Source organism: Leptonychotes weddellii, chromosome 13 (genome assembly GCF_054177405.1).
Source record: "Leptonychotes weddellii isolate Sample4059 chromosome 13, ASM5417740v2, whole genome shotgun sequence".
Taxonomy (NCBI): Eukaryota; Metazoa; Chordata; class Mammalia; order Carnivora; family Phocidae; genus Leptonychotes; species Leptonychotes weddellii.
The window spans coordinates 67,571,526-67,594,382 of record NC_138381.1 but is presented as its reverse complement, the minus strand read 5'-3'; the positions used below and the strand labels follow the sequence as shown (position 1 = coordinate 67,594,382).

At 47.5% G+C, this 22,857-nt stretch overlaps 1 protein-coding gene across 5 annotated transcripts in view; it reads left to right on the top strand.

Annotated features, from left to right (window-relative positions):
• BICDL1 (BICD family like cargo adaptor 1) overlaps positions 1-22,857 on the top strand; it is an 87,809-nt gene that overhangs the window by 58,863 nt on the left and 6,089 nt on the right. For 2 of the 5 annotated variants that reach the window (XM_081802089.1, XM_081802091.1), the window contains exons 3-8: positions 2,723-2,851; positions 5,640-5,786; positions 11,549-11,728; positions 12,350-12,568; positions 13,641-13,784; positions 20,030-20,160. In XM_081802089.1, the coding sequence (XP_081658215.1) occupies positions 2,723-2,851; positions 5,640-5,786; positions 11,549-11,728; positions 12,350-12,568; positions 13,641-13,784; positions 20,030-20,160 (950 nt within the window). The remainder of the gene's footprint in view (positions 1-2,722; positions 2,852-5,639; positions 5,787-11,548; positions 11,729-12,349; positions 12,569-13,640; positions 13,785-20,029; positions 20,161-22,857) is intronic. The other 3 variants (XM_081802090.1, XM_081802093.1, XM_081802092.1) reach the window with 3 other exon arrangements.

Here is a 22,857-nt window from a genome sequence, read left to right as displayed (position 1 = left end):
GATTTAAAGTGACGAGATGTGCAACTCTTCCTTTTACTTGCGCACTTAGAGGCCTGATGTCAACATTGCTGTGTCTCAGGAAATGGGGAGGTCTGAGGAGAGGGCGAGAGACGGGGAGTGGCCGCCAGGAGAGCAGTGGAGAAGTCAGAACACACTCAACGTTTATTGATTAAGTTCGCCGTCTCCTGCGGGCATGTTTTGTGGCACCCCAAATAACTACCGTAGTAACATCAGAGATCACAGGTCGCAGATTGCCAGAAGAAATATAATAATAATGGAGAAGTCTGAAATACTGCAAGAATTACCAAAATGCAACACATGAGACACAAAGTGAGCAAATGCTGTTGGCAAACTAGCAATGGTAGACTTGCTCGATGCAGGTTGTCACAAACCTCCAATTGGGAAAGAACACAGTATCTGCAAAGTACAGTAAAGCGAAGTGCAGCCAAACAGGGTGTGCCTGTATTGAAGTCCTAATTTGGAGACAAGATAACCCATTTTGACAAGTTTACCGTTTTGATGCCATCATTTACTGAGAAAATGGCAAGTTCCTTCACTTCCCTGAGCCTGTTCCTTCATTAGTAAATTGAGCGTGATAGGCAGTACTTTGGTTATGACAATTGAGATAATGCATTTAAAGCATTTAGCACAATTCTTGGCACATAGTAAATCCTCAGTACATATCACTAATGTTACTTTAGGCAAGGATGACTAACACTGTTTCTACGTGATTAAGAAAACTAAAACAAGCTGGTGGTGTCTGAAATTAAATTTAGAATAAGGAAAAAGAGGTGGTTTGGTTTTATTTTGTTGTGTGTTTTGTAACTAAAAATTAGAACTATAGGCTGAGATTCTTACATTGCCATCTAGTTCAGGGGAGCAACATTTATTGAATCTATGGGACCAAAGCGAAGATGGACAGTTGCTTATATAGCAGTTGAAGATAAAAACAACTATTGAGGGGTGCCTGGGTGGCTCAGTCAGTTGAGTGTCTGACTCTTGGTTTCAGCTCAGGTCATGATCTCAGGGTCATAAGATTGAGCCCTGCGTGGGCTCCATGCTCAGCAGGGAGTTTGCCTGGGGATTCTCTCCCTCTGTCACTCCTCCAACCTTCGTTCACTCTTTCTAAAATAAATAAATACATCTCTTTTTTTTTTTTAAGTTTAAGAAAAAGAACAACTATCGGACACGTATCTCTTAAAGTGAGAGCCTCACTGAACAGCTAGCCTACCATATCAACATTATTAACCATCCCACCTCCTAATCATTTCAGCACACAGTGATCTCTCCCAAGAACTCATAAAGCTTACTGACCCCTTTTTGGCCTCAAAAAAGCACTGAGGCAGTTAATTAACCTATCCTGTGGCTCTTCTCTCTCCTGGGCAGTGTTCAGGGCCAGTACACACTGGGAGCTGGGCTGGGACTCCTTGAGAAAGACTAGAGTTCAAATCTTATCAAGGAAGCATTCTTTCAGAATACTCTCCTGTATATTCAAGAGAAGGTGCTGATACACTAAATGTATTTGGTGTTTTGCTGTGTTGGAGCATTAGAGAATAAATGGATTAGGGTGGGAAATAAGTGCCTCAGCCAGCATTCCCCAGAGAATTAAAAGTTGCAAAAGATGTCCTTGAGGATTGAATGGCAAAAATCTTAACAGACATTGGGGCACCTGGCTGGCTCAGTTGGTGGAGTGTGCGACTCTTGATGCCGGGGCTGTGAGTTCAAGCCCCATGCTGGGTATAGAGATTACTTGAAAGTAAAATCTTTAAAAAAAAAAAAAAAAATTCTTAACAGGGCGCCTGTGTGGCTCAGTTGGTTAAGCATCTGCCTTCAGTTCAGGTCCTGATCCTAGGGTCCTGAGATCAGGTCCCATGTAGGGTTCCATGCTCAGTGGAGAGTCTGCTTCTCCCTCTCTCTCTCTCAAATAAAAATCTTTTAAGGAGCGCCTGGGTGGCTCAGTCGTTAAGCGTCTGCCTTCCACTCAGGTCATGGTCCCAGGGTCCTGGGATCAAGCCCTACATCGGGCTCCCTGCTCAGCGGGAAGCTGCTTCTCCCTCTCCCACTCCACCTGCTTGTGTTCCCTCTCTCACTGTGTTTCTCTCTGTCAAATAAATAAATAAAATCTTTAAAAAAAATCTTTTAAAAATAAAAATTAAAAAACAAAAATCTTAACAGACATGACAGGGAACTTCAAATAGTGCCCATGTTGAATGGAAATGAGAAATGGAGACAGAGATGATTTACCTTGGCCCTGCTGAGGAAATAAAGGAATGAGAGAATATAAATAAGTAAATTTCTAAGAGAGAAATAAAGGAGTTTCTAAGGTAGTAGGTTTATCTCTTACTCTTTTATGTAAAACACTGAGACTTTCTCTTAATTTAGTGGATGTTTGCTGAGCTTCTGCCGTGTACAGAGTAATAATGACAATATTGAACATTTGGGAGCTTACTATTCCTAGGCCTGTTTGCTCTGACTAGCAAAGCGGTCTTTACCGAGACAGACTCATCTGTGGTGGAAGTAGAGATGGGGGTTGGTCTTGTTTGAGCACGAGGGAACACATGGACCAGGGGTGGGAAGCCAGCATTTCATCCTATACTCCATCCTATACTCCTTACAGAGTAGGAAGTTGCAGAGAAGCTTGGGAAACGAAAGGCAGAAAAATCTTAACAGACTCCCTTTGCACAGCCTCTGAATCCACCCTGAAGGTCTCCTCTGCTTGCAGGCATCAGAAGTTGAGAGACAACTCTCCATGCAAGTCCATGCCCTCAGAGAAGACTTTCGGGAGAAAAACTCGTCAACCAACCAGCACATCATCAGGCTTGAAAGCCTTCAGGCTGAGGTGAGCCTCCCCGTGTGACGGTGCTTGGAGATGGAAGTGCTTTTCTCAATGAGGCGCTGCACTAGATCTTTTGGATAAGGAGTTCTCTGAATTGGGAAACAAAACCCTGCCCTATCTAAAAATCTCTAAAGAGAGATGTATCTGTGAGAAACTAAATGGGGAGCACTTGATTCATGTTCCACTGGGTAGCCTCTTGTCTGGAAGAATAAGGTTGCTCAGAGTTATTGCTGAGTGTGTTGAAATCATGAATGACCTACTTTTACAGAATATGTTGATCGGTCCAAAAACATTCTTGCCAATCCTAAATAGAAGATGGGAAAGAGAATTTTCCCTTGCTCTATTCTATTTAGGTCCAGTTCAGTCCACCTTAATGGGACCTATTATATTCTCACGTACAAAATGAGAGTAATAGAAGTAGCTACTTCATAGGGTTGTTGTGTTTGTTGAGTTAATACATGGAAAGCACTCTGTGCAGAATGTATGAGCCAGAGCACGGCAGGCAGGGTCTATGGCCCTCAGTGGGCCAGAGGGAAAGAAAAAGTAGCACTTAGGGGACAACTCTGTGAGAACCCGGTTGTGGGAGGTGAGAAAAGGGGAGTCCTATCACCAGCCCAAATGGGATCTCCCCCTTCCCCAGAGGATTCCACCTAATCTGATCCTGAGGGCCCCTAAGCCGATTGTCTGGACAGCAATCCTTTGGCTAAGTTACACCTGAAGGGATAGACTAGGGCCAGCTGAATCACACCCCCACTGTGGTTAAGGAATCAGTAAGTGTGGTCAGGCCCAGAGAAACCCAGATGGCTGTTCCCCTGCTTTGGAAATGACCTGAAGATGTTTTTCCTAAAGTCTGTCAATATCTTCTCTTTTCTCCTGCCTGTCATTCCCTTCCTTTCTCCCTTCCCTTGGAAATACTACTGGTATTGAGCAGCAGGTTCTTGAAGTAAGTAGTTGGTTCTGGTGGGGTTTGGCATGCCTGTCTGTGACCACTTGTGTGCATGACTTGCCATTCAACTGCCTTTGCCAAGCTCTGACTCCTTCGAGTTGCCTGTTTTCCTCTCCCCTCTGATTACTATTTTCAGACCCTCGTGACTCAGGGTCATTCCCAGGAATGTTAATTGGCAGATTTGGTCACAAGTTTCAGGGTATATAGGGTGCGGTGATGGAGTGTCGATGCCTTGCTTCATCCAGTAACACTGCTACTTTAAAAAGCCAATCTATGAAGTTGGTCAAGCACATTACTTCATGTAGCTCTGAACTTCTAAGTTTTTTTTAAGGGACCAGGATTGTCTATCAGAACCTCATTATTTCACTGCGTGGAACTTGAGAAACAAAGATTATTCATGGAAGGAAAATATAAAGGTCAGAGGGTATTTAAATGAAAATCAGCTAGAGTAAGAATTCCTTCACGTGGGTAACATGCTTCAATGTGGGGAATAGTGGCCCCATTCACAGTAGAGACTTATTCCTTTTTGTCCCTCACCCAGGTGCACACTTGAGACAGTATTTCTTTGTTTGGCCAGATACCTGATCTCTCTGGACAAAGGCCACATACTTCATTTCCCCAGGACAGCATCCTATCTGATTGATTGGTGGCCAGGGAAGATCTGTGCCCTCTGAACAGAATTCTAGCGTGGAGAGCGAGAACAGACAAAAAACAGAGGGAAAGGTGGATTTCAGAGAACCTCAGACACATTACACATTCATTTCAAAATCTCCAAAGGGTCGGAGATTGGTCTCCTTAATGTATTGTTCTTCAAGCCAAACTGGAGAGCATGGAGAACATCTTAACCATGTTGGGAGCAAGAAGCCGGGTGAGAGATGAGTCCAGCAGGGAACTGATAGACAGGAGGAGCCAGTGGGACCTTCATGCCGGACTTGGGAAGGCTTCCGTGGCCCCTTAGCAGGACAGTGTTCTTGGGGTGAAGCATCGCTGGTCTTGTGGAGTGCCAGCCCAGCCCCTGAGTCTACAGACCTTGCGGCCAGAAGACTTGGCATCTCTTTCCTCTTTTTCTGTTTTCTCACTGACATTGAAGATACTAGACAGGTCTTCCTAAAAGATTTATATCTCTTGAGACTGGCTAGATATGCAGTGTACAAACACACCAGCCTGTTTAATAAAAGGAGTGAAATTGCTCCTATTCACAAATGACTTGCTCAGGCAAACAGACACTTTGAGTGAAATCAGTTACTGACTTGTGTCCGTGTCCTGTTGCTTCCAGGACACAGGCTGAGGCAGGCACTACTTTGTTTCTGTACCCTGCCGACTCCCCCATTAACTTGGGACACCGGATCTGAACTGCAACCTCTAGAGCCAGACCCTTTAGCAGTGGGGGAAAGTACAGAAGAGAGCCATAAAAGTATGACAAGACCGCAGCTCAAGAGGTTGTCTCAGGCATTTTCCTGCGCCCATGACTTGAGAAGGAAGGATGGAACTGCAGGTTGGGTTCCACTCCCCCATAAATTGTGGGGTTGAGGTGAAGTTATGGGTAGGCAAGGTGGAGCCCTTCTCTATCTTATCTGTGGAATTTCCAGAACACTGACCTTCCCTTCCTCTGCCTGGCATCCCACATTCCAGCTTCCCCAAAGCTCATCTCCCACCCCTTCCCAGACAGGTTTCTAGGAGGGAGGGGCTTTCTCTGCAGCTTGGGAGTTCACAGCTGTTCTCTCAGAGATGGGGCACCAGGCCCCTGGGCAGACCACTTGGGGAGACACCTGCCTTCATGTTTGGGGCTAGTTCCTCCCTTCCTACTCATCAGCCTGGGTGTAACTGCACACCACCCCTATGACTCCACCCTTTCAGATCAAGATGCTGTCGGATCGGAAACGGGAGCTGGAGCATCGTCTCAGGACCACCTTAGAGGAGAACGACCTGCTCCAGGGGACTGTGGAGGAGCTCCAGGACCGGGTGCTGATCCTGGAGAGGCAAGGCCATGACAAAGACCTACAGGTACTGAGGGAGAGAAGCTGCCCTGCAGAGCCGGGCCAGAGGAAAGGAGCATGTAGCTGCCCAGCCAGAAGGAAAGCTGAGGGGCCAGCACCACCGTAGGACTCAGGAGAGGGTAAAGCTGAGGTCTCTCTTTTGGCCCTGTTGTCGTTCTCCTTGGGCACTCACAAACTTGGCCAGTCTGGCTCTGCCGAAATCAAATGCATCGCTACCCACAGGTCATCCTTCCAATTTGTTCTGAGCCACTGGCCCCTGGAGCAGTTTCAGAGAGTTCTTTCTGGGCTATTAACATGACTGGAACATGAGGAGTGTCATTCTGCCTCCTAGGGTTTGTTAAATCTGCCAGAGGTTTCAGAGGGAGCCTGTGACTTTCTGTGCTTGCTCACAATTCTCTCTGCTGCTGCTTTCCCAGGCTGATGCATTTAGTCAGCTTGCACTGAGCAGAAATCAAGAAACTGCCCACTGAACACAGCAGGACTTATATCCTGCTTCTAACAGTTGTTAGAAAAGACATAGGCTGACCCTTTGTGACCCTAATTGGCCTCTTTTTCCTTCCTAAAGGAAATTGCTTCATGGCCATATTTGTCCTTATCTGGGACCTGCCACCAGTCCTCAGCTGAATCCCCAGGCTCACACTTGACAACCCCCTAAACAAAAAGATAATTGCCCCTAGCCTCCCCAGAAACAGAGTGTGACATCTGCTACAAAGGCGGCTTTGCCAAAGCGGCCTAGGCTCACCTGGGGCCAGTGGCTAAGAGTGCACTGCTTCCCTTGGGCACCCTCTGAGGGTGCCAGGCAGTGGGGGAGATTACAACAGTGTCGTTCGTGTGGGGGTGGTCAGCCAAATGTGTGGGAGCACCAGGCAGGTTCCTCCCCAAAGACCAGGCCATGGCAGGCCCCACTGGGCTCAGCGGTCGGCTGTTGAGGAAGACTCTAGGATGTGGGATAAGGAAACATCTTAGGCTAACATAGCTTGTTATTGACACCGTCAGCTAAGCTGCCACCTGAGTGATTAAACTCTTTAAGGGCAAATGAGCAGTTTTCCACCCTCCAGGTTTTTTGCACCTTCAGCTTGGAACGTTGCATGCAGTAGGACCTCCATAAATGTTGAATAGAAAATGATGCTGGCTAAAGCCTCACAGCTGTTTACAAGATGGAAAGGAGTTGACTCATATTCTAAGGTTGACGGTGGTTAATAGTGGTGAATGTTTGTATACTTCTTTACAGGGTACGGAGTGCTTTTGCAAACATTCTAAAACTGAGGCTTAGAAAAAAGTGAATCATTTACCAAAGTAGTATAGTAAGTCCTTGGTAGAATTGAAATTGGAGCCTCCCGCCTTCTTCACGTGGTGCTCAGTGACAACGTCTAGCGCATGCATCCCTTGCCTCTGCAAGTCAGCGTCTTGCCAGCATTTCTTATCCCATTAAGGCACTCTCCTGAGGTTACTGAGGCAGAGGATGGAGGAGAAGGAAAAGAAATACAAAAAAGTGCGGAAATGACCCCTGCCTAAAAGACCTTTTCAGTCTAGCTTGAATTCACAAATGATAAGTCCTTATTTCAAACCAAGAATTGGGGACCGAAGGACGGGGAAGAGCAGGACCAGTGTTCCCCTGGCTAATGCCGTGGGCTGTGCGCTCTCTGCAGCAAGAGCCCCAGGTCACACCACATTCACAACCTTGCCATCTGCACATCCGCTCTCTTCCGATTGGGCTTCTTCAAGAATGAGAGAGTGTCACTCCCCGCATGGCCTATATCAAGTCAGGCAGTGCACACTTTGATTTGGAGAATCTGTGTTTATGGGCTGAATTCTTATCTGTCCCACCTTTCTGTGATTCTTTTCCTTCAGCTCATATGAAATTTTCCTTAAGCTGCTGCTAATTACCAGTGTCCTCCAGAAAGCCCTTGTTATTGCTAAAATGGCCTGTACTGATACAGAAATAAAAATGCCAGCTTAGGTGGTAGTTGAGAGGTCTCAATCAGACTTGCAAAATGTAGAGCTTGTGGCCTTGGAATGTGTATAATTCCATGATTTTAATCCTTTGTTTCAGCTAAAGGATGAGAAGAAGGCTGAGTAGGCAGGGCATCAGGCCTGCACAGCCAGGGTAGCCCCTCCTAAATCTAGTCCACCATGTAGTTGGGGTTCTACTGTCCAGCTCAGATTTTTAAATCACTGATCAACTCCAGCTCTCATTTTTTTTTCAGACTGACAGTAGGTATAAAAATTATTTGTTGAATACCCAATAAATTAAAAAACTGGACATTTTGCTAAAGTCTTCATACCCAGTAAAGGATTTTGTCCCTCTAAGGACCACTTAACTGCCCTATACGATTCATACCCACCTGGGCATCTTATAGATGTGTGCAGGGGCCTTGTCCCAGGATTTCATCAACAGAAAGCATAGGCCCCACTCTGTGGGGTGACCCAGGAAGCAGATGGTCTGCAGTATAGACTTTGCTCTGACACTTAACACCATAGCATCTTAGTTCCCTCGGTGAGAAATGGGAGGGTGCTCCCAACTCTGTCAACTTGAGGGGCATGAGTATTGTAAGCTTAAACTAAGTAAGGCATTTGGTGTCTTCTTTATTTATTTATTTATTTATTTATTTAGTCATCTTTGTTATACAAAGGATGATATTTCTTATTTTAGAGGTTTCTTATATTTAATAGACTCCTCTGGTTTGGTTTTTCTGCATATGCTTGTGGATCAGTTACTGACCAGAGAGGGCAGACCTGTCCTGGTCTTTTGTTCTCTTGCTGTTATAATTAATTAAGCACCCTCGAGTGTACATGAGTAATTGAACTAATTTTGTCCAGTGCATGAGAACTTGTACTTGTCTGTGCTGGACTTCTCCTGCTGAGATGTATGTGGAGTTGCCTAGAAAATAATTGTAAAGCATTTTGCCAACTTAGTATGCCATTTATAATTGTGCCAAATGCTTCCTAGGAATGTCTTCTTTTTTTTTTTTAACCCTGATTTCTTCTGAGTTTTCTCAAAACTGGGGCTGGAGGAGTTCCCACTGGACCAGCAGGTATTGCTGATCCGTGGGACCCATGCAGACAGAGCAGGCTTGCCCATTCCTTTTTCATTCTCTGAGCAGCCAGGCTCCAGATTCTTCCTAGTAAAGGCACATCCGATCACTGGTGCTATCAGCCAGCCCTTGTCCGATACTGACCAGCAGAGGCAAGGCCCTAGGGCACCTAAAGGATGGGCTGGAGGCTCTGCAAGGCAGCTTGCTCCACTCGTGAGAACTACAGAGCTCGGGGTCGCTACCCACTGCTGCCCAGTGTCTGCCTCTGCAGGAGCTGCAGCCTATCTGGCCAGCAGTCTGGAACAGACAGAACTGTGTCTGCTATATTTTTAAATGAACAGGGGTGACCCCAGAAATCCTGTGTTATGAAAGGATAAATTAGTTTAATTTAAATCCTAGGAAATTCTTTCGCCCCCTCTCCCCCGCAAATCTTTTAAAAGGGAGGGGTGGGCAGTCCACAAATACAGGAGTAGGAAGCTTTGCTCTTGTGCATGTGTCATCTGCGGACATGTGCGTAGCGGTTAGTGAGCAGATGAAGATTCTGCAGGTAGGGTCTGTTGTGTTGAAAGCTAGCGTAGTGGTGGAGTGCACTAGGAGAGTACGGCGCTTAGCAGCCATGGTGGCGTCGACTTTCAGCAGTAGTAAGCTCACCAGGCAGCGGGGCCTTGTTTGGACTCCACGGGGATGGGGCCCCAGAGAACGCAGAGAGGAGTAAAGTAGCGGCAGCAAGAGAGAGGGAAGGAGCCCTGGCCTTTACGTTGTGATAGCTGCATTGCTGTCCCCTCTACTGGGGCACCCCTCTCCCTCTCTGAGCCGCCCACACCCCGTAAGCCCCTCCCAGGCTTGGGCTTTCTCTGTAAACTGTGAGGTAGGACACAGAAAGTACAGAGACCTCTCTTCTCATGGGTTTGGGAATTCTTGGTATTTCTACCCAAATGTTAGACCAAATCCTACTCTCAGCTTCTTTCCAAACAACCTTTTCCCCTTAAATTTTTTCACTAAAACACATCATACATACAGTAAAGCATACAGATCTTAAATGGACAGCCCAGTGAATTTTTACAAATGTACATCCCTGTGTAACAGATCCAGATCAAGATAAAGCCCATTATCTGCACCCTACAGGCCTCCCTCTCACGCTTCCCAGTCAGTACCCTGACACCACCTCTTCTGCCTTCATCTCTTCTGTCTCGAAGTTTTAGAATATTTTATAAATGAATTCCATATTGTTTTATGCCTGGTTTTGCTTGACATTATGTCTCTGAAATCCATCCATGTTATGGCATAGAGTAGCAGTGTGTTCTTTTTTCACTGTTGTATAGTATTCCAGCATGGGACTCTCTGCATTCTCTGTTGGCATTTGGATTGTTTCCCATTTGTGGCTCTCAAGAATAATGGTGCTGTAGACATCGTTTGTCTTGCGTGCACATACACAGCCATTTGTGTTGGATCTGCACCTAAAAGTGAACTGCTGGGTCATGGGACAGCTGTGTATTTCACCCAGTAGAAACTGCCGGTTTCCCAGAGTGGTTGTACATCTTCACTCCCAGCAGCAGTGAGAGTCCCGGATGCTCCACATCCTCATCAGCACTTGGTATCATTACATCTACTTGCTTCTCTCTTGTATTATTCTGAAGTAAATCCCAGAATTTTTATAATTTCATCTGTAAATAAAGAATGATAAGAACTTAAAAAAACATAGCCAAACAACATAGCCACAGGGGATGCCTGGGTGGCTTAGTCAGTTAAGCGTCTGCCTTCGGCTCAGGTCATGGTCCCAGGGTCCTGGGATCGAGCCCCGCATCGGGCTCCCTGCTCAGTGGGAAGCCTGCTTCTCCCTCTCCCACTCCCCTGCTTGTGTTTCCTCTCTTGCTGTGTCTGTCTCTGTCAAATAAATAAATAAAATCTTTAAAAAAAAAAAAAAAACGAAAAAACATAGCCATAGGGGATGCCTGGGTGGCTTAGTCAGTTAAGCGTCTGCCTTCGGCTGAGGTCATGATCCCAGGATTCTGGGATCGAGCCTCGTGTTGGGCTCCCTGCTCAGCGGGGAGTCTGTTTCTCCTTCTGCCTCTGCTACTCTCCCTGCTTGTGCTTTTTCTCTCCCTCTCTTTCTCTCTCTCAAATAAAATCTTAAAAAAAAAAAAAAACACAGCCACAGGACTATTACACTTAAGGAAAAAAGCAATATTTTCTTTTCTAAAAAATTTTTAATTTTTCTAATTAGGCTCCATGCCCAAGATGGGGCTCAAACTCATGACCCCAAGATCAAGAGTCGCACGCTCTCCTGACTGAGCCAGCCAGGTGCCCCGCAATATTTTCTTAATATCAAATAGCCAGTGTTCAAATTTTTAACTGTCTTATAAATGTCATCATTGTTTCTTTACATTTTTTACTTGAATCAAGATGCAAGTTAAAATAGGCCTACACATTGCAGTTGGTTAATATGTCTTTTGAGTCTCTTTTAATCTATAGGTTCCCCCTTTATCTTTTCTCCTTTTTTTCTTAAAATGTATATATTGAAGAAGCTGAACTGTTTGTCCCGCAGAATTTCCCAAATCTGGAGTTTGCTGCCTGCACACCCCTGATGTAATCTAGCATGTTCTCTCCTCTGTGTGTTTCTGTACATTGGTGGTTGGAGGTAGCAGCATGATCAGGTTTGGGTCAGTTTTTCGTGTTTGTTTTTGGTTGGGGGAAGCCCCCCGAGCGGCCCACCCACCGTTGTATCTTTTGAAAGCTGCATCAGAGCCAGCTGGAGCTCCAGGAGGCGCGGCTCTCCTCCCGGCAGCTGCAGGTGAAGGTGGAAGAGCTCACCGAGGAGAGGAGCCTGCACAGCTCCGCTACCACCAGCACGTCTCTCCTGTCCGAGATAGAGCAGAGCATGGAGGCTGAGGAGCTGGAGCAAGAGAGAGAGCAGGTGTTGATGTCCTGTCCCTCTGGCATGCGAGGTTGCCCAAGGGTTGCGGGGGCGGGCCCTGGACTGCGGGAGCTTGTCCGTCTCCTTGTGGCCCCAGTGCCTATAGCGTTTCAGCTTCCTCCTGGCGAGGGCCTGTGGCCCTGCACCTGCGGAAGCCTACGCCTGCTGGCCAGAGCCACCGGGAAGCAGGCCCTGCCCAAAGCCTGTCCCGGGCTCACTGTTGCCCCAGTGCCTCTTAGGAGATGCTTATTGGCTCATCCTCAGCCTCATACCTCTTATACTGACTGGGCTCAAGAACACTCACAAGACATCCAATGGCTTGTTTTCATACTACTCCTAACCACTTACTCCCCTAATCCTGACTCCTATCAAAGTAACCAACTATATAAAAATGGCTTCTATGACCGTTGGGAGGGGAGTAGAGGGCTGGAGCCTCGATAGATGTACTGGGCCCAGAATAAGGACCAGTATTTCTTGGACAGGTGATTTAAAAAAGAAAAACTCTTTCTCTTAAAACTGGTCTCTTGAGTGTCAGTATGTTGGGTTCCTACACTAGAAAAAGATGAGCGGGTGGCAGCCTTCTCTAGGGTCCGTAATCAAGAATGGTTCTTTGTGGAGCAGCTAAGACTGCAGCTCTGGGAGGCCTACTGCCAGGTTCGCTACCTCTGCTCTCACCTCCGAGGGAACGACAGTGCCGACTCGGCCGTCTCCACGGACTCCTCGATGGACGAGTCTTCAGAAACTTCATCCGCCAAGGATGTGCCGGCTGGCAGCTTGCGCACGGCCCTGAGCGAGCTCAAGAGGCTGATACAGAGCATCGTGGATGGCATGGAGCCCACGGTAAGTGGCCAGGCCGAGAAGCTCCTCACCCCACACAACCTGGCTGGTGGGAGGCTAAAAGCAAGTGCGGGGGACGAGGTTAACCTGGGAAAGGCAACTTGTGGAGTCTGTGAGAACGTCGTCTGAGCCCTTATTGTCTGAGAGCACCATATACTGGTGACCGGGCAGAGGGACAGTGTCAGGGAATGGAAGTTCCAAAGTCATCTTCCCGAAGACACTGGCGTACAAGTGGAGTCCTTTCTCCATGTGGTTAAGTCCAGGCCATGGTGGCCTCGAGGTCAAGGACTTTCCTAAGAAGCTTTGAATATAGAAATTTGGATCTAGGTGCAAACTGCATTTTTCTGTAGCTCATTGGTCCTGGTGGTGGAGTTAGCTGCAAATAGGCAAACTTGAAAGATCTGAAGCTTCTGCTAAAATGATATGAGCACAGAAAGTTGAGAAGATCAACAAGGGCTTTTTAGAATTCCAGATGTGGCTCCCCTTGTGGAGGAGAATGTTCCTGTGGGCTTCCTGGGCAGATGGGCATCTCTTCCAGCTCCGTGACCAATTTCTGCCAGACTTCCTCTCTGTTCGCAACCCCGGCTGGCAGGCAGTTGTTTGTCTTCAGGGCCCGTCCTCCTACAGAATAGCTACATCTTTCTACCCATATTAAATGAAGTCCTGTGAGAGGGTGGTTGTCCTTACCTGAACATGCCGCGTGGATTTGTGGAATGTGCTGTAGTCGTGGGGGATTGGAGCTGTCAGAGTGAGGTGTGCTGTTCACGCCACGAGACTTCCGTCCCCTAAAGCCTGAAACAAAAATAAACGTCTAGCTAATGTTTGCAGATCCAAATTGGGCGAGAGAATCTCTCTCCTCTAACCCTTTCTTTCTTCCCTACTGTGTCTCTCCTCTTTCTCTCCCTTTCTTTCCCTCCGCCTCCCCGCCCCCATCTCCTCTATCCTGCTCTCCAAACTGACCCATCTCTACTCCCTCCCTGTACCTCCCCTCTCCCTCTTTCCCACTAACCATCTCACCACACCCACCCCTGCTTGCACCATCTCTCCGGTTGGTGGCTTTCTCTTTTGCTGTCAGAGCTCCCGGAGAATTGACGATGACTCCTTAGAAGAACAGATAAGGCAGACCAGTGAGGACTCGAGAGCCCTAAGGGAACTCATGGAGGGAGAGAGGGGTAAACTGAGGCAAAGCCTAGAGGAGCTACAGCAACTCCACAGTCAGGTGAGCACCCCAATCCTCAGTCCCGAGCAGGGAACGTGCATGTGCCCCCCAAGGTCTCTTGGGACCCTCATGAGTTTCCCTCTCCCGTGTCTATTTGAGAAGTGGCTCTCCTCTGACAGATCCTCAGAGGACGGTGACCTGAAGTTGAGGTAAGCTGGGCATCTTCAAGAGAAGAAGCCAACCCTCTGGTTTAGCCCAAAGTAAAATTGATAGGGATAAGAATAGCTGACCCTCCATTTCCTCCAGTGACATGCTGCCTTCCACAGAGCCCAGATTATCCAGCAGCTTCTGACAGTTTAAAGTGCCTTAGCTCTCAGGACATTCTCGGATGTTTTTCCAGCAGCTTCTGAGCAGGGAAGTTTGCAAACCAAGAAGCAATTGATCTTTGTAGGCCTATTCTCTCTTTGTAATGCCATCACCTCTGCCAGCCTGATTTTCAGCTTTAGAAGCACTTACTGCTACTCTTGCTGTTCCATTCCTGTTTGATCATGATTTCATCTCTCTCGAGAATCCTGGAAAAGGGCATCTATATTCTGATCTGAAAAGTTCTAAAGGGCTTAGGAGCAGCCCCCACCCAGAAAAGAGCTTCTAAATTCTGTCTTAGGAAATAGGTAAGGCACTTCCTTTTGACAAGGGCCATGTGTAGTGTTCTGTCCCACTTGCGGGGGACACCAAACAGGTAGGGTTTTAAACCCTGCCCCCACCCAGCCTGCCCCCTTCCTCCCTCGTCCGGAGCTGGTCATCCCTTCCTGCTGCACCAGATCGCTGAGAGATGGAAGTTAAGCCTGGCTTTTGCTTCAGTCAGTATTTCTTAAATTTAAAGGACCTTATAGAAATAAACCCCTTTTAGGGGTCATGCCCATTAGACATTCTAATACAATTCTCTTGAAAGATATTGGGAAACCCTCCTGCAGCTGTTGCTGTACTCTTCTTTCTGGGAGTGACCAGATAGTGAGGACAGAAAGGTGCTATTGAAAGCTGTAGCTTGTTTCTGACCAAGCCCTGAAGAATGGGATTGGGCAGCCAAAGACATCGTCATTCCCAAAGCCAAAGTCCCTCAGGCGGTCGTTTGGCCAGGGAGTAGTTCAGACACCAGCACAGGTCTTCAAACTGTAAGAATCAAAACAGGACAAAGTGTATCTAAAAGTTCTTTGGGTTAATAAAAATTTATTTACTTTAAAGCCTAGATTTTTGTGGGGGTGCTTCTTATCAGCTCTTTGATACTGGCTGGTTTGTTTTGTTGCTTCTCAGGATAGCAGAACTAGAAACAGCAGAGGGCATCATTGAGAAACAGGAGCAAGGCACACGTTGCTGAGGGTCTGGACGCAGCTTTTTCGGAGCCTGTTTCCACAGGGGATTCTCCTGAAAAGTTCAGCTGATAAGTGGTTTATGCCAGTTCATGTGCATTCCCTCTCAGCTCATTAAGGAAATAGTTCTGCTCAGTCCCATGGAGCATAGAACTGGGCCTCTTGAGTGGGTCATCTCTTCCCAAAAGCTTAGACAAGGCAGCAGATCTCTCAGCCAAACTACATCCATCGAAAACCATCCCGCAGGAGTAACCCTGACCTCCCAAGGCAGTGGGTAGGACGCAGATTGAATTGCAGCATGCCGGTGGAGACGGTGGCCCTTGGAGCAGGCCCAGCATTCCTCATGCAGTTCATGCTGCAGCGCCTGAGCACTCCCCGTCCGCCTGCGCCGTACTACACTGGTCCCTGAGACGCTCAGGATGGATGTGACTGCGCCCTTGTGCTCCACAACCTCTCCTAGAACTGTGAGGCGAGTCCCCGACTAGCTCTGTACCCTCTGGGGTGGGGAGCGGGGGCGGGGGGTGCGGGGAGGAAGGGCAGAGCCCAGACAAGGTTATGTGAAACCGAAGTTCCAGCAGATAGCTCCTAGACGAGTGCAGCCTCATCCAGAGGATGATCCAGCCTCCAAGCCCACTGCTTTCCTACCCAAGAGTGTTCTTTTTTTCTCTTGGAAACTGAGCCACAGGTAAAAGGTGTGGGACCTGGAAGGTGAAGTGACCAGCCCCTCAGAAGCCTATCCGAATTTTTAAATAAAAGAGAGCCCAGGTTTAATTTTAATTGATACTTATGTTTGAGACAAGAATCTAAAACCAGACCTGAAGACCACCCCACACCCTTATGCCATGGAGAGCCCCCTCTCAGTCCCCACAGCTTTGCAGACTCCTGCTCCCTCCTGGTCAGGACTCACTGGGGTCTGGATCCGCTGCTGGGAGGCAGGGAGGATGTTCCAAGCAATAGGAAAACCAGTTATCTGGGGAGCCCTCTACCAATTCCCAGGCCAGTAAACCAGGCTATGGGAAGTACAGTGAGAAATAGAACCAGGCCTGGGGAGCACGGGGGGCTCAGGCGGTTAAGCGGCCGACTCTTGATTTTGGCTTACATCATGATCTCAGGGTCCTGGGATGGAGCCTCACGTCGGGCTCCCTGCTCTTCGGGGAGCCTGCTTCTCCCTCTCCCTCCCTCTCTGCTCCTCCCCCTGCTCATATGTGCTCTTTCTCTCTCTCAAATAAATAGTATTAATTTATTTATAAATAAATCTTAAAAAAGAAAGAAAGAAACGAACAAATAGTCCCAGTCCTGTGTTTGATTTCTTTATAGGGCTTGACTGCAGCACTAGCCAGTTACCCCCAAGGGGCATGACAGCACAGCGGAGCAGATACTGGGAACACGGAAGGCCTTCACTGAGGAAATCTTGGTGACTCCTCCTGGGTGAAATTTCACTGTGTTCTCTTTTCTCCGGCTTCCTAGCCATTGCCCTATTTCAGACCTTCATTCTTTCACTCTGTGGCTCTGGTCATCACTCCCCCCAGCCCACTTACCCCCACATGATTTGGATTGATCTTCCTGAAGCACGGCTTGAAACAGAACACCCTTACAAGTTCTGGATTGACTTCCTCTTGTCACATGACAGGAAGCCTCGAACTCTCGTGGCCCTACAGACGGGCTGCATGCCAGCCATCCAGCCTTCTTCCCTGTTGTTGGCATCTCCCCTCCTTTGCTTTAGTCAATTGAACATAGACTATGAAAGGGCATGGCGCACACTCCCCGTGCTTCCCCACATCCGGGCCTTTTCTCCGGCCCTTTGCCTCTGCCCAGCAGACTCTCCCCGGCCACCTGCATGTATCGGCCGTACTCATCCTTCAAGCTTCACTTCTTCCTTCAGACTCTTGATTCCCTTCCTCCTGGAGCCCCCAGCCCTGCTTTGTCATGGTTACACTCACTCACATCTCATCTTCCCAGTTAAACTTTAGACCTCCACGAGGACAAGCTTGAGGTCCGACTTCTCTTTGTCTTCTCTTAAAGCATCTAGCACAGGGCTTACCTAGAGTAGGCACAAAAATAATTACCAAAAAAAAAAAAAAAAAAAGGGCGCCTGGGTGTCTCAGTCGTTAAGCGTCTGCCTCCGGCTCAGGTCATGATCCCAGGGTCCTGGGATCGAGTCCCACATCGGGCTCCCTGCTCAGCGGGAAGCCTGCTTCTCCCTCTCCCACTCGCCCTGCTTGTGTTCCTACTCTCGCTATCTCTCTCTCTGTCAAATAAATAAATAAATAAAATCTTTAAAAAAAAAAAAATTACCAAATGAAAGGGCAAAGAAAGCCCTTGAAGCCTATGACTTCAAGATGTTTTCTTTGATCCTATTCAATCATGAGGACACCTACTTTATGTGGGAAAAGTGGATTTAGGGGTGGCTGCAACCTAAGTCAGTGTATAAACAGGCCGGGCCAGTCCTCATGACAGCCCCAGCCATAGGTCCGCACTGGTGCAGAGAAGAGAAAGGAGCAGAGTTTGCCCCCAGGCGCCAGGCACTGAGCTCTGTCCTTGATGTCAGTTACCTTATTTGAGCCTAACAACAACTTGATGGTGGGAACGAGTTATTTTTATTCCTGCTTTTTATGAAAAGTATATGCAGTTCAAAGAAGGTAAGTCCCTTGTCACTTCTAACGCAGATAGCTGATGGTCTCTACCTTGACCAAGTTTTCCAGACCAAAGCAAAAAGTTCTTACAGAGTTTTTTTCTGGAGCCTATTAAATGTTGGCATTTCCTGCCTGGCATGTGGTTTTATCTGCAGCTTACTCAGCTGGCAAAACCCTTGTCTGGCACACAGCCAGCCCGGGGCCGTGTTAGGGCTGATTTGGTCGGAGGAGGTCTGGCTTTCTCTCTGCCAGGTATTTTCTGGGTCTTGAGTTTCTGGCCTACCAGGCTATAGAACCTGCTATTAAGTAGGGTGAGGCTGGGTTTCTCACCTGCTGCCTGCTTGCCTCAGGACTAGCTATACCCTGTGGCCTCTGCAGGAGCCCCAGCCTGTTCTTCCCTGTGGCTCGGAGCCCTGTCACCGCAGCTGTCCCCACCATGAAAGCACAGAGCACCTGGTCCTGATGTGTCCTACCAGGCGCCTAAGAGTACGAAATCCATTGCCCCCAGTAACAACAGATTGTCCTGTATGCCTCTTCATTGTGGAGCGTCCTCTGATTTCTTCCTGAGTGCCTCTACCCCAGGAGCTGGCAACTCTGATGTCTAGTCTGGGGAGTCCGAAGCATTTTCAGGGAAGCCTGATCTTCAGCCTTGCTCCTGGGGTCTTTGCTCAATTTCAGTCAGTCTGAAGATGTTTAGGCCTGGAATTTGAGTCGGGGAGTACACTGAAAGGTGGCGTCTATCCCCTTGTGGGAAGGCTAGACCTGTATGGATGTATCCTCCCTTGGAAAAATGTCCAAGTATGTGTAATATTTAACAAAAGGGCAGGGCCGGTCATGCTGACTCCAGTCTGAGCCTACTGACTGAGAAGGGGGTCCCACCCTTCCATTCATTGAACAAATATTTACTGAAAGTTCTACCAAGCAGGGTTTCTGGTTGCAAACAACAGAAACTCTCTCTGCTTAACTTGAGAGAGACTGTATTGGAATTAAATCTGATCACTAACAGAATCAACAGGAAGGCTGGAAAATCAAGCTCCGAAGCAGAAAGGAGCCATGGGAAGTGGGGCCACAGAAGCAATCTGCCGTCAGTGTAATAATTTCCCCCTGGCCTGTGGCTTTGCTGAACCCTCAAGAACTGCAGTCCCAGGGGCGCCTGGGTGGCTCAGTTGGTTAAGCGACTGCCTTCGGCTCAGGTCATGGTCCTGGAGTCCCGGGATCGAGTCCCGCATCGGGCTCCCTGCTCGGCAGGGAGTCTGCTTCTCCCTCTGACCCTCCTCCCTCTCATGCTCTCTGTCTTTCATTCTCTCTCAAATAAATAAATAAAATCTTTAAAAAAAAAAAAAAGAACTGCAGTCCCAGGTAGGGGGGTGTGACTGGCACATCTAGGTCACCTTTCCATGCCTCTGTGCTTAAGAAAGGATATAGGTCTCTCCCCTTTGGCTTACTTAGTGGGAGGGCATCCCCTGTTTCCCACCAAGACTCATGCAACCAGGAATGTCCCCCAAATAGGAAAGCATTTGGGATGATGACTAGCCAAAAAAAGACAACTGTCTACTGCACAAGCATTTGGGAATTAAGCATCATATAGTCAGGCTCTGAAATGCACAGATGAGTAAGGCACACTTCCTGCCATTGCAGAGCTCTTGGTGTACAGAGGGTTCCTATACGAAGGGTGGGGTAAGCTGCGGTCACATTAGGTGCCATTAGGAAGGGCAACCTACCACCAAGGGATGGCCCCCAATGAATGGGCTGTGGGACCATTCACTGAGGCATGGCCCACAGAAAAGGTAACAGGCCTGAAGTGAAAGATGATATTACGTGGGTGTCTGAATTCCATATGGCTTTGACCAGGGAAGCTGAGTGACCAGGTTGCACCAAGTACTGTCACAGAAGTGGGAGCCAGGGCCCTGCGGATAGCAGCGTTCCATGCTGAGTGGAAGATGGCTGGAAACAGAACTTGAGTCCCTACCCTTAACCATGTGTTTCAGAGCCCTGATGCATGTGTGGTCTTCATTAGTTGCTCACGAGTGCCTTGAAATGGAGGTGGTGGTGTGGGGTGCTCCGTCCAAAGGGGATCTGAGCCCTGTGGCTGCCATCTGGGGCTGGATTTCATCCCCGCCCGTGGGCTCCAGCCTAGCATGTGGCATCCTTCCTACAGAAGAGATGGGCATCTCTTAGAGCCAGGGGCCTCGGGAAGCTACGGGCACCTGCCTGGGGCTGCTTGTTCCTTTCTGCCTCTTTAAGGGCGTGCCCCCAGGCCAGCAGCAGTGGCAGCCCCCCGTTCATCCCTGTGGTCTCCCATCAGGTGACGTTGCTGAGTGTCGAGATGACTGCCCTGAAGGAGGAGAGAGACCGACTCAGAGTGACGTCCGAGGCCAAGGAGCCAAAGGAGCAGCTTCAGAAGGCCGTCCGGGACCGCGACGAGGCTATTGCAAAGTGAGTGGGCAGGGCTTGTCGAAGCTGACTGTCGTCACAGCAACATGAATGTGTGCTCAGTTTTAAAAGTGAAACCCTACAGAAGACGACAAAAGTGAAAGTGTTTCCCTGCTGCCCACCCTCACCCCCAGTCTGGTTCTTCTCCTCAGACAGACGCTACTTACTGGTGGAGGTCGGGGGTGTGTTCCCTGCAGATCTTTTTCCTGTGCGTGTGCAGTACATGTAATACAGTTGTATCAGTGGGATGGTGCTCTATGTGTCTTGTATATCTTAGCTTTCTGTCTCAGCTTTTCGATTTCATTATATAGATCTACCTCAACTTCTTTATTTTTAGGGGTTTTTAGGGGAGTTGTTGTTACTTTTTATTATGGACATTTTCAAGCATACACAAAAGTAGAAAAAAAATAAGATGAATCCCTACCTACCTGTCTTCTGGTTTCAACCCTAATCAGCATATGGCTGACTGTTTCATCTATATCCCCACCTACCTCGTCCCCGTCCCCGCTGGATTGTATGGAAGCAAATCACAAGATCCCTCATCTCATCCATAAACACTTCAGTATAGATTCTACCAGATAAAGACTCTTTCTGGAAAACACACAACCACAATACAGTTGTCACACTTGAAAAAACTTAGAGTAATTTCTTAATATCATATAGTAACCAGCTGGCCCATAAATGTCTTTTTATGATTGATTAGAATCAGCCTCCAAAGTCCACAAACCCCATTTAGTTGATATGTACGTAAGTGCCCTCCATCTTTTTTTCCATATTGCATTTATTTATCGAAGAAACTGATCATTTGTCTCCTAGAGTTTTTCTACATTCTGGGTTTGATGCATCCTCAGAGTGTCATTCAACAGTTTTCTCTCACCTGCGTTCCTAGTAAGCTGGGTCATATTTTAATAATGTTTTGGGTTTTCTTTAACAGAGAAGAAATGCATTCTCTTATATTCAAAAAATTTGGAAGTGCATAGGCAAAAAAACATACGTACATATTCCCCATCCCCCTTCAAATGATTTCCTTATCATGCATTCAATCTACCCTCTTCACTGTGAGGAGATAAAAGTTACTGAACATGTTGTCTGCTCATGAGGCACTTCGCAGCACGCTCATAACATCTGTGTCACTTTACCGCTTAGAAACACTTCATCCTTTAATCCTCCCAGCCACAGCAAGAAGTAAAAGTTTTAATCCCAATTTTTACAGATGAGGAAACTGAGATACTTTCCCCAGTTCCACAGCCAGTGGTGATCACGCCTCCACCTCAGGTCTCTTGACCCCTGTCCCCACATCCTTTCCCCTTACCGCACAGGCTGCTTGTCAGCAAACTAAAAGGAGCCCATTTGAAACAAATTGTAAATAGATACTATATACCTTTTTAAAAAGTAATAGGACACATTTTAATTTCTGACTTTAAAATGCCGCACACCTTTCCCCTTCTCACTTCCACACACACTTGTCCGCTCCCTTCTGTTCTAATCATTTCATCATCTCCATTAGTTTTACCTTTGGGTCCCCTTTCCTGTCTGGCCAGGACCTTCTGTGAAGCTGACAATTTCCAGTTCATTTAGGAAGTATACTCAGTGAGGCTCACAAACCTATGCATCTCTGCCACTGGATTCCTGGTGAATATTTGCTTCATTAGCGAATACTTGAATGGCACTGTAATATTTTGGAGTGGGAGCATACTTTCATGAATAACAAAGGGTGAAATTGTGTCATACAATTAGGGAATAAAAATGGTAAAATTAAAGTGCTAATTGTGGAAGCCTGTTGGGAATAAAAAGCAGAATGAAGTTAGCTGTCTCTCAGCTGGACAAGCATACGAGAGCTGAACATCAAGCTCTGACCATTTTCTGCCATCAGCACAGGAGGTGGGAGATACAACCAGAGAACGTACCAGGGTGCAGGAGAGAAGAAGCAGCAGAAGTTGTCTAGTCCCTTCCCTTAAAATAATTGGAACCTAGCTCTGACATCTGGGGGACCAAGGAGGCCAGCAAGTCTCCATGAAACCTTGAAATGCAGGCCTTTGCCTTCTGCCAAAGGAGGCCCAGTGAACCTCCTGGTGTCTGACTGAGCTGATGGGCAGACTCTCCTCTGTGAGTACTCAGAATTCTGCAGAGAAACCCTTGTCCTTCATGGACCCTACAAAGTAAGGCTGGTGCTGAGGGAAGGGGTTAGATCACTCCAGCACAGGTTAGCTCTTTTTCTGTCCCTTAGAAATTAAACTCTTGGTATAAAGAATTGAGACAACAGACCTAAAGAATCATTGAAATGTGGGGGAAGCACACTTTGTGTAGGACCTTAAGGGTTTTACAAGATGCTTTCCTACACCTCATCTCTGTTTCTCCATCCTGACTGCACTTTAGAATCATCTGGGGAACTCCCTGGATGCGGGGGCCCTCTCCAGACAATTCAGTCTGAATCTCCTAGTTTGGAGCTACTTCTTAAAAGTGTCCCTACCCCACCCTGTGATTCTAGTGCGTAGTCAGGAGTGAGAACCCCCAGGAAAAATAACTTTCCTCTCCTCACTGGGCTACAAAAACCTTAAGGTGTTCTTTATCCTGCACAGTAGTGAGTTTCGGAAAAGTTAAGTAACAATTTCGTCCCTTGCAGGTAAATGGCCCTCACTAAAAGCAAAAATCTGGGGCTAGCAATCTGCCTCACAAAAACAGAAAGGAGTCCGTTACTAG